This window comes from Notothenia coriiceps, unplaced genomic scaffold (genome assembly GCF_000735185.1).
Source record: "Notothenia coriiceps isolate Sejong01 unplaced genomic scaffold, NC01 NC01_scaffold00026100, whole genome shotgun sequence".
Taxonomy (NCBI): domain Eukaryota; kingdom Metazoa; phylum Chordata; class Actinopteri; order Perciformes; family Nototheniidae; genus Notothenia; species Notothenia coriiceps.
Genome location: NW_011358801.1, coordinates 204,760 through 216,315, shown reverse-complemented (window position 1 = coordinate 216,315; position 11,556 = coordinate 204,760). Strand labels below are relative to the sequence as shown.

Genomic DNA, 11,556 nt, shown 5'->3' with positions numbered 1-11,556 from the left:
CCCCAACAAATAGAATCAAATTATTTGTGGGAACACTGATACTGTGTCCGCGGTGTGTCAGGGAACTCACCAAGTGTCAGAAAACACAACCCTCTCTCTTTTCCCCCATACCCAAACCTCTAAAAACGGGGCTGCAACGGAGCTGATTATTATTTGAATTTTTCTGATGTCAGAAAAGGGCAACTCTCCACCTATCAGGGGAATGAGAGACCGCTCGAAAGCGCTGGATACACTGTAGTACATATGCCAGGCCTGTAGGTGGCGCTGTAGTCTGCCACAAAAGCAGAATCAGCCCATGCAAAAACAGGGCTGGAAAAGAGCAACTAGAGCGAAATGAGGCATGGCTAAAATGTTTGGTATTTTGAAAAAAAAACTTCACAGACATGTTTTATATAGGCATGGCCCTACAATATATGCTTCAAATATAGCATGATAGGTCCACTTTAAATAACTGAGTTAGTGAAGGAAGTTATCATGAAAGCTGTGTTGACTCAAGTTTTCCAGTGAAGGAAATGCTCATATTGTAGCACACTTTTAAGTGGAACGTTTCTTGTTGCTGCTTTATACCAGTTCCTGTCAGCTCTCAACAACCACCATAGCTTTTACTATTTCTTTTTCTTTCAAAATGTGATTTTAGCAAAGAAAAAACGCAATTTACTCGGTTGTCAAGTGCACACTCCCCTGTTTTCTCTTTGTCCGTTCAAAGGCTTTCTACTTTCCATGCGCGCATTACTTCTACATTTCTACACTTCTTTCTAAATTCAGCAGCTGAACTCGCCGCTTTCAACTTGATTAACTGAGTAAGTGAGGGGAGTTATCATGAAAGCTGTGTTGACTCAAGTTTTCCAGTTAAGGAAATGCTCAAATTGAAGCACTTTGTTTAAGTGGAACATTTCTTGTTGCCGCTTTGCAACAATTCCTGTCAGCTCTCAAACTCCACAATAGCCTTCATTATTTCTTCTTCTCCCAAAATATGATTTTAGCAAAGAAAAATGTGATTTACTCAGTTGTCAAGTGCACACTCCCCTGTTTTCTCTGCGTCCGTACACTTTCTGCTCTCCTTCATCTCTCCGTCAGCCTGCAGTGTTCTGGCCGGCACATAATTGTCTAAGTGCTTCTGGATGGCAGCGGGCTATTTGGTCATTAAGGGGCCTATTAAGTCATTAGTGCAACAGTGGGACTGCCGTCTGCCCGCCGACAGGACCAGATGATCGGCTTGATACGTGTTGCCTCGCAGTTTTCCACATATTTGCGCAGGTAATTATAGCTTAGATGTGAAACACCCTCAGAGGTCACGCTTAAAGAGGGGATACATGTCGCCAGCACACTTTAAAGGTAATCTCCTCCTCCCCTTCTCCACCTCTTTTTCCACTGGGTGTGTGTGTGTGTGCAGATGAGCAATGGGTTAGCACAGGACAGCCAGAGCCTCGGGACATGTGAGAAAGATAGGGAGTGAGAAAGATGGAGCAGAGATCCAAAAGGGAGGGTCGGAGAGAAGAAGAGCAGACAAAGAAATCGCTTTTTCCATCAGTCACCCTCCGCGGCCAACACATCCCTTCAAACCCAAACTTGCAAACCCGACGTGGAATGTAAATATTTGGATATGGGTAAGGTTCGATGTTACTTTATTCCTCCCTTTTAAAAGATGTCCTGTTTAGGCGAACATGTTCCAAAGAACACAACGCAAAGTATTCTTCATGATTTGATATGACGCCTGAGGATCTTATTTTGATTTCACATACTGCTGTTACTCTTAGCAACCCCTTTCCAGCCAGGAGACTCTCACTACCAGGGGCTCGCAAATTCATAACCACTGCTTACCATAAACGCTCAACAAATAAATGCCATGTACAGCCAGAAACCTCAGGGTCTGAACGCAGTGAGACATTCCTCCTGGATGTGTGCTGTGTTTCACTTTTCATGTTTTTAAATCATTTTCATATCTCTTGTGAGTTCCAAACTGAGTTGGAAAACCAAACACAAATACAAATCAAATTGGATATCGTATAAAGTAATAACGACTTATGGGAAATGCAGGGTTTAAACATGATTACGGGGAACAGCTCTGGCCAAAACAGACAATTGATTCACGTTATGACCGCTGTGTGTACATGCAGTGGTTGCTAGCGCCATGTACTTTTCATTATATATTGTCATACATATACTGGAAAAGCGAGAAGTAATCACATTTCATATTATTATCCTATTAAAAAAGACATCTCCGGGCCTGAGAGGGTCCTACTGTGACCACAGCATGTGAGAAACGGCAGTGTCAGCACAAACCAGCGCCTCAGCCCGACGTCTTCCCCGGAGAAGAGATGATTAACTCATAGAAAATAACATGTCAGGTTGTCACTGGAGCTGTGAACAGAGGAAGGTTACCTCTTGATGTACCGTATCAGACCGGATTCTGTCACCTACCACATTTACCCCCTCCCCTCTGCAGCCCCTCAGGGGACAACACTGGGATGTACAGAGAGTCAATTTCATTTTTTTTCTGTATGCTTGGCAGGAGGCTCCAGTCCATCAGGACCAAAAAACTTACGCCACTAAAACAGTTTCTTCCCGTTAGCTACTGGCCTCAACAACAAGGCCCGGGACCCTCACTGACACAGACCCTTTAACTGCTCCATTATGCGTTACATTATTGCACATCCTGTGAATTTGTACACATATTTGCACAGTGCTACTTCTTTAAAACTGCACAACTCTTCCACTTTTAAACTCTGACATACTGCACATATTTTTTTTTTTTTTCAAAGTCATAATTTATTAGTAATTTCAATAGTTTCATAATATACTATATTTGCTTTTTTTAAACTTCATTCTTCTTACTGTGTTTATGTGTGCAGCATTATACTCCAAAGCAAATTACTTGTATGCATACATCTACTTGGCAATAATCCTGATTCTTAGTCTCATTTATTGGCAAATCTATAAAATCTTCAATCAAATATTTTTGCCAAAGAATAGGAAAACAACTAACGAAGAAACTAATAAGAAATAATAAACAAAGTTGGTAATAATAATGAAAGTAAACTTTGGATGATAATTATATAATGTAGATAATAATAAACAAAACTAAATTTCCCTCTCTCTCTCTCTCTCTCTCTCTCTCCCCCCCTCACACACACACACACACCCACACACACAGTTGCACAAGTCTAAACACAGAATAGCTTGAGCTGCTGTAAACTGGTCGGAGGTTGCGCAGGTATCAATCTGACCCTCCAGACTCTCCTCTCTGCTCTGCTGCTCCACGGCTCCACCACCTCCTCCAGCCGCGACCTCTGACCCCTGTCCAGGAGACAGGCGCCACCGATATGATGTAATTTCTCTCCGCCATGGGCCAGTGGCCTCGGCTGCAATGCGACCCAGGCAAAATAAATATGGGTGTTTATTTGGTGGGAGTGAGGGAGGCCCACAGGTCGGAGCCGCCCTGGACTTTCCTAAATGCAGCTTTGCACTACAGAGGTTTTCGTACCACATCTGTACTCCACAAACAGACAAATAAACCACGGTGGTTTGGTTCTAAGCACCATTATTACACTGTACCTCTGTGATGCTGAGACCACTCCATTTCATCACCTTGCATCTTCTGATTTATTATTTTAGATACCTGAAGTCATGATTTAATTAACCCTCCTGTCGTGTTTGTTTCTCCCCCTTTACTCTGGTGTTCCAGGTCAAATTTGACCGGTCTGTTTTAACAGCTCTTACACAATAAAAAACATTAATCATCAACACATTTTATTTAACACCCTTTTAAGCTGTAAACTATGTATCAGACTTCTGGTTTACATGAATAACTGCAGTGAATATACAAAGAATAGACACTGAAAATATAGTCTAAAATGTTGTCAATGTGTGGGTATGTATGATGGATGAACAGAATCTAAAGTAACCATTCATTTCTTTTGGAGGCCATTTTTGACCTGGAAGACCATAGATGTACGAAGTTCACCATTCAGATTGAATAAAAGTGGTGAGCAGCAATTGTATATTTCCAAATGCCTGCAGTGGAGGATATCATAAGGCCTTGAAGCAATCAAATGTAAAACACAATATATGATTGATGAAATAAGTAAATCAGTCAGAATTGACCGGAACACAACAAGAGGGTTAATTGATCCACCTCCCGGTAAGGAAACTGCACATGGTTCCCCTCCTGTAGCTGTGCAGCCTCCGAACAGATAAAGCTTTCTCCAGCTGTTCTCACTCGCTACTTGAAGACATTTGGTACTGGTCGTCCCGCCCCGCTGTCAACCTGCATCGGCCTCCAAAGAGCTGGAGAAGAACCATGCGCCGCGAGCAGCCTTTGTTTTCACGAGCTCTAAACTGCCTCTCACAGAGACATCCACACCTCGCTGAGATCTGAGCAGCGCACAGAGGGATCTCAGACAGACTCAGCTCTTGTTTGAGACCTCAGCGCTCTAAGGAAGACTCGGGAACTCCAAACGTCCCTCCTACGCTTGCCGCCGACATCAGACCTACAAGCTGAAGGTCGCCGCAATAAAACATCCGCTCCACCTCCTCATATCCCAGAGAGATGAGGTCACAGCTAACCTGCAGACCTGGACCATTACCTCAGGTCTAGCAGAGGTTCTCGCCTCACTGCGCTGGCACCACCCGGTCCAGGTGCCTTTGAGAAACCCGACAGTGTGACGGATGATGAATCACCGGCGTTCACGTTTCAAAGAGCCTCTCGTTGAAGTCGGAGTTACAGGATATTGTAAGCAACTGCTTTTATTGGGAACAAATAATATGTGGGCCGTCAGGGTTTGGAACCGTTCCCATCTCAGATCTGCCTTTAAAGTCACTCATGTTTCAGATTAGCGTTAGCGGTGGGACGATGCACATCAGTCTTCCTGCTTTTTCAAGCCCGCCTTTACACTTTCACTTACTCCCCAGTCAATCTCTGACTTCTCTCACTGTGTGTCTCATTTCTCTTTGTTCTGATTCCCAACCAGGAATTTTTCTCTTTGACTCTTCCTCCTGACCTCATCCGTGTTACAGTCAAGCGTAGTGGGACTCTATCAGCCATATTGTTCAGATTAAATCACAAATTATTATAATTGAGAATAATGGTTTCCATGTCAGCTTCAGTTCAGCTCTCAGACAGATTTGGTAAAGGAGGGGGTTGGTGGCTCAGAAGGTGGGGTGACATTTAAGTTATCCTTGATCCGATTTTGACTGGATTTTCATGGCAATACAATTCTTATCTGAATTTGGACATCTGTCTTGTAAAAATGTTACCATCTCTTGTAAATTCAGGGCTTGTTCTTTCCCCTTTAGATCGATAGATTATGCTTAATATAGTCGAAAAGATGTGCTCGGGAAACATAAACACGGCTCTCTATAGTTGGACGCTGTACTGCAACTCAACCCTGTTACGATGTAACTCAAAACAGTGTTGTTTTTAGGGGCAACTGCCGTACGGAGCCACACTAAATACAGATCAGCATTAGAGACAGTTAGACTGGGACTACTTTATATAGACAAAGAAGCATAAATCTCATGAAAACAACACCTCTGCAGGCAGTGGTATCGAGTCACTAAGTGTTGTACTGAAGTGCAATTTTGAGATACTTGTACTTTACATTAGTTTTTCAATTTGTTGCTAGCTGGACTCCACTACAATTCAGAGGATTATTGTGAGCTTTTACTCCATTACATATATTAAATACCTTTAGTTACTTTGCAGATATGGATTCATAATGTGAAATATAAACACTTTAATAAGACTTTAGTTACATCCGGAGTAAATTCACAAGCCCTGCAGTGAATACAATCATTAAAACTAGCTGCCTTTACCAGCTTTGATAACACTTTAATGCATCAATGATTATAATATTTAAAATATATAATTCTGAAATATAAGATCTGAGTACTTCTCACACCTCTGTCTGCAGGACATACCTGGGTACAGATTACAGAACGGCATTAGCACGTCCCCACTTCATAACTGTGTTTCTTGCTGAGCTTATTTGGAGGGGCAGTAAAGCTCCCAGGCATGTGCAAAGGGCATGCAGCGTGGCTTTGACAGCGTAGTTAGGATGTGCTGATGAAAGAGGAGAGGCTGGGAGCCCACGGCCTCTCAAATTAGCCCCGGAGCCCTCGGACCTGTCACATGGAGGCTTAGGCACGGCCGATGTGCATGTATGGAGCTCTGCGTGTGTACAGTGTGTCTTCGTGTGTGGGGTGCCGTGCGTGCAGAGCACATGTGTGAGGTTGTGAGTGCTGCATGAATACACACCCTGAGATGTTTTTCTCCTTAGTGTAGATCAAAGGTCGCATTAGATCATACATTTGAACGGAGCTTCCTCTGCGTGGCTCATCGCAGATTTTGCAGATTTTTGCGGGACCTCACACAGTTTGAAAAAGCAGACTCAAACTAAAATGACCTCAAAAAGACGGATGACTAGAAAGAAGCATTATGAATTATTTATAATCAGACAAGATAAAAAAATGTAACAGTCTCCGATTACAGTGCTAGCGTCCAACAATACCTCAGAGAGGCAGCCGGACAGTCTGTTAATGAAACAGAGATCTCACCTTCTCTAATCTGTTCTGCATGTGCATTGCTCAGCCTGACACCCTCTCTGAACATTCAGCTGTTGAGTGTTTGTTCAGTGAGGTGGATGGACATCCATAACCCCAAACCTGCCTCAAGACGGCTTTAAAACAGATTTTTTTCTTCTGTATTGTCTTCTTTCACATTCTCTAACTCTTTATCTCAGAGATTGTGAAATATCCAAAATCTGTAAACTTCCACTGCGCTTAAATTGCTCAACCTGCTTCTCTTGAGGGCCGCTTTACGACAGGAAAATGATACATATGATATGATCTGCCCATGCCCCCTCTAGGTCTGATATGTTCTTGCAATTTCAACTTCAGCTTTAAACACACAGGGAATCAAATGCATAAAATCAACAAAATATATGAATTCCGCCTCTTACCTGAGAGAAGTTGAGCCCGTTGAGGGGGTGACACTGCTCCTCCACCCGCTCCACCGCCCCTGTCGTCTTCCCCATCCTCTCAGCCTCTTGGGCCAGGTACAGGTCCAGCACGGGCGTCCCTCTGGACCGGACGTCCCACTCCGTCAGCGAGTTGATCATCAGCATCACCCACACCGGCCTCTTCCTCTCCCAGTTCCCTGCGATGGCGTTGAACAGGTAGTCAGCGTACAGTCCACGACCCCGCTGATCTGAGGTCATCCAGTAAGGCATCATGTGTTTGACGTAGTCCAGGTGGCGCTTGAGGCGGCGGTACAGGTCTCGAGGTAGCAGCGTCTGCAGGCTCTCCCCGTGGGGCAGCAGCTGGCAGTTGGTCAGCTTGGAGATGGTCAGAGGGTCCGTCAGGTCCAGCTCGAAGAAAACGTTGCGGCTGCTGTGGAAAGCCTGCTTGGATCTGTCGGGTATAAAGTCCCAGACCCGACTGTAGGGCACGTGGATGGTACCAAATAAGTAAGAGGGTGGGTGAGGAGGCGCACGCTTTACCCGCCACAGGAAAGAGTTCATGTCACTTTGCTGTGGATGAAAGTAAGAGATGAATGTTTATATATGGAGAGCAAAGGCAACAGAACCACCATTTCAAGCAAACTAAAGCTGACACATTTTTCCCTTTTTGTGGTTTACTGGCTAATAAGCCTGGGTCAACAAGTTAAAGATTGAAATTCTGAGATGACGGCAGGGGAAGTCTAGTCAGCTCTGGCTTGCTGCGATGGAGCGGGCAGAGGTTTATAGAGGGGCCTTCTGGGCTGTAAACAGACCCCCGTGTATTGTTGAGGTGCATACCTCCGTTGCCAAAGCCTCTTTCGGCCTGGGAAGCATTTTGAAAGCTGCAGTGCAAATATACTGCACTGGAGCTCATAAAAGCCAAAAGCTGAAAGAAAGCTGCTCTCCGCTCTCTGACCCTTCTGTGATACTTTTGTTTGTGATTTTCTTTTTAACACCAGGCGGGGAAATGTGCAGCTGACAGCCTTAAGAACAGCACTGCTCTGAGGTTAACATTACAGGAAGTGTTTGTCTAGTGCGGTTATCTTTATACAAAACAACTTCACGATGGAAATGAAATAATCAGACATTCGATATTGCGTTTCGAATATGTTTCTTGTTAAGTGCTGTGCAAATGTGCTGTGCATGTGTTATGACTATGATGCTGGCATTATTTTAATATGAGAAAAAGAATTAACTTATATAAACAATATCAAAATTCTGGCTTCTGAGACACAGTGTAATCAGGCATTTGAGGCATGAAACCCATTACTGTAAAATAAAGTTATTCTTAGACAATGTGTACTTCTTAAATGTAATCAAGATTTCCTTCAGCTGCGTTCCAATTATACTGCGCACTGCCAACCCTGCCTTTGTCAAATAAAAGGTTTCAAAACGCTGCCAAGAGCGAGTGAAGTCTTCTTGTGGGATGTTCTGTTATCATCATCATTAACTACAATGAACATACAAGTCATTCCTGGCACAAACTCTCTCTACAAAATCAATTGAAAGTGCTACATTTTAGTTCACAGCAGCGTTTCTTCTTTTCAAACACAGCGAGATGTTTTAACTGTAATTTCCACATTGGCAGGGTGCAGGCGACACTAGGCTGACGGGAAAGCTTTGGACAGCAACGGAGACACGATCCTTCATATTTTTGGGGGAGGGAAACTAAAAGGGCAGAGCTTTTTTTGTGTGTGTGCTCATTCGCAGTGTTGTAAAGTAACTATGTATATTTACTCAAGTACTGAACTTAAGTACACTTTCGATGGACTTGTACTTTACTTGAGTATTTCCATTTTCTGCTACTTTGTTCTTCTACTCCATTACAACTCAGAGGCAAATGGTGTACTTTTACACCACTACATTTATTTTGTTCCTTTAGTTGCTTTTCAGATTTGGAATAATGATGTGAAATATAATCATCACTTAAATCAGACTTTAGTTCCAGCTGGAGTAACATCCACAAGCTACCCTGCAGTATACAAAGTCATCAAAACTATGCTGCACATTTACCAGCTTTGAGAACACTTTAAAGCATCAATAACTATAAAATATATCATGTATATTATTCTGAAATGGAGCAATCTGCAGAATAAGTACTTTTACTTTTGATACTTTTACTATTTTCTGAATACTTTTACTTAAGTAACATGATGAATGAAGGACTTTTACCTATGGCAGAGTATTCCTCTACTAAAACCTTAATGATGTAGATCTGAGTACTTCTCCCACCTAGTGCATTATCTGTTATATTTTTGGAAACTACGTGAGCAGAGCTTTTTTTCCTCTTGTGTGCATGCTCATTCATTAACTTGTAAGTGTGCACTTCGAGCCTTCCCCATAAATGAAGACTTTTCTGACATGGAAAGTGTGGTGGTGTCCTGCAGAGAGGCGAGATCCCCTCTGCTAAAGCTGCGTGGACCTTTCAGGAGAGCCTGGGCTCCTTTCTTTATGGGGGTAATTACTCCTAACAGAAAACAGAGACCACTGTACTGACGCATTAGAAATCACATGAGGCTAAAGAGCACGAAGTCTTCAGTGATCTCTGACAACAAATCCGTTTTCCAAGTTGGATGTGATGCGCTAATTAAAGTAAAGCGTGATATCCAAATGACTCCCTTATGATATCAGAGTGTGTCATATTTGAACGTTTGCCTAATGCTGAGGTCATGCTTTTTCTACAGTTATTATCTTAATCCTCACTTTTCCCTCCTTCATGTCTCTGCTCTGCTGCACTTCTTCACAGTAAGAGTTCAAGCCACAGTCATAATCTCACCAATATTCCCTGATAAGTGTTTTTGTAGGCCGTGTGTCGCGCTGAAACTGAATCACGCTTGAAAGGTCAGTGAAACTTCAAGTCACCCGTGTGTGTTCCCCACTTTGCGCTTTCTCACATACATGAAGTTGGCCTGCTTTAATGATTTCTCTTGGCAAAGTGCATTAATTTCTCTCCTTTTGAGTTGTTTTATGAGCAAGTTAAGAAATACCTGCACTTCATATGTCATATCAAGATAATGCACAGTGTTTAATTTCTGATATTAATTTAAATACATGAAATAGTATTAGTCATTGTCCTTTTTATTTTTATTATGGTTAAAGGCCAATTTGATAGCCTAATTATCAGGCAATTCTTATTAATCAAGCAATCAATAACTCAAAATGTGATCCCATCTTTTAATAATCTTATATTTTATATTTTATTTTATTTTATCTCTTTATCAGTTAATAATAATAAGAAGAATGAAACAACTTTGGCCTCATTAAAAGCACAATTATGATTAATAATAAACGATGGTGGGATTGTTCCCTCCAAGACGTAAAAATGTCTCCCAAATAGTTCCAACTTGATGTCTTTAGGAAAGAAAACTACAATAAAATAAAGTTGTGTGACCATCTTAACAGTATCCCTTGAGGGCTGTTAAGGCTGGTTAACAACATATAATGTATTATGAGGGTCTGTTTTGGGAGAAATGTGGCATCCGTGACTTCATAAAGTGTCCCAACACGACTCACCGACTTCGGTGCGTCGCACTGCCTCGGTCTGTCCGGTCGGTGCGCGCCCCAGGGTGCCACAGCGTGCAGGAGCGCGCTCAGGAAGACCCAGCTGAATCCCGGCATGGTGTGGAGGTGACAGGACGCTCCTGACAGGCGGCTCTCAGAGGTCTCTCCTACCGGCTCGTTTCTTACTTTCCCCGTCTCCTTTGAAATAAAAACACTTTACCGGTGGCCTCTTGGCTCACATGTGCCGCGCGGCTGGAGGACCATTCCGCCCCTTCGATACTCCCGAGGCTTAGTTAAGTTTTTCCTGAAACTTTTTTTCTGTCTCCGTAAACTCGGTGCAGCTCTGAAGCTGAAAACCCTTTGGAGAGTTTCCGCGGAGCGCTCCGCAACTTTGGAGCGTCTTGACTGTGAGAGAGGGAGGTGGGACGACTTGAGAACCCCCCTAACCCACCCCAACACACACACAAACACACACTCACACACACACACACTCACACACACACACACACACACACACACACACACACACACACACACACACGCACTCAAACACACACTCAAACACACACAAACTGCTTCTTTTAAGAGAAGGGAGCGCAGGTTGAGAGAGGGATGACAGGTTTGCCTGATTATACCCCCCAGAGAGACCCGACCAGAGAGCAGAGCTGAATGAGTGTTGCTGTATCGTCAGCAGTGCTATCATTTAAATAATAATGAAAGCATTTCAAACTTTTTTTTTCTGTTTAGTTGAATTATTTCATATTCCCATGGTTAAGAAATAAACAGATTAAGCAATCTATTCATTTAGACGGGACATGTTTAGCCTACTGGTATTTATAATTATAATAATATATGAATACTTATTATTTGTATTTTTATGTATAATTTCGTTTTATTATTATAATAGCAATACTTATTATTATTTGTATTATTATTCTTAATATAATAACAGTGATAATACTTATATTAATAAAACACATTAATAATTATTTTTAATTATTATTATAATTTTTTAACATTTATTTTTTTATTAGGTCCAAAATGTTTGAGAAGTCTG

At 42.4% G+C, this 11,556-nt stretch overlaps 1 protein-coding gene across 1 annotated transcript in view; it reads right to left on the bottom strand.

Annotated features, from left to right (window-relative positions):
• Positions 1 to 10,932, bottom strand: part of LOC104956570 (metalloprotease TIKI2-like) — a 52,749-nt gene extending 41,817 nt beyond the window's left edge. The window contains exons 1-2 of the mRNA XM_010784070.1: positions 10,512 to 10,932; positions 6,960 to 7,529 (exon numbers count right to left, since the gene is read on the bottom strand). Of these exons, the coding sequence (XP_010782372.1) occupies positions 6,960 to 7,529; positions 10,512 to 10,616 (675 nt within the window). The 5' untranslated portion in view covers positions 10,617 to 10,932. The remainder of the gene's footprint in view (positions 1 to 6,959; positions 7,530 to 10,511) is intronic.
• Between the last annotated feature and the right edge of the window lie 624 nt (positions 10,933 to 11,556).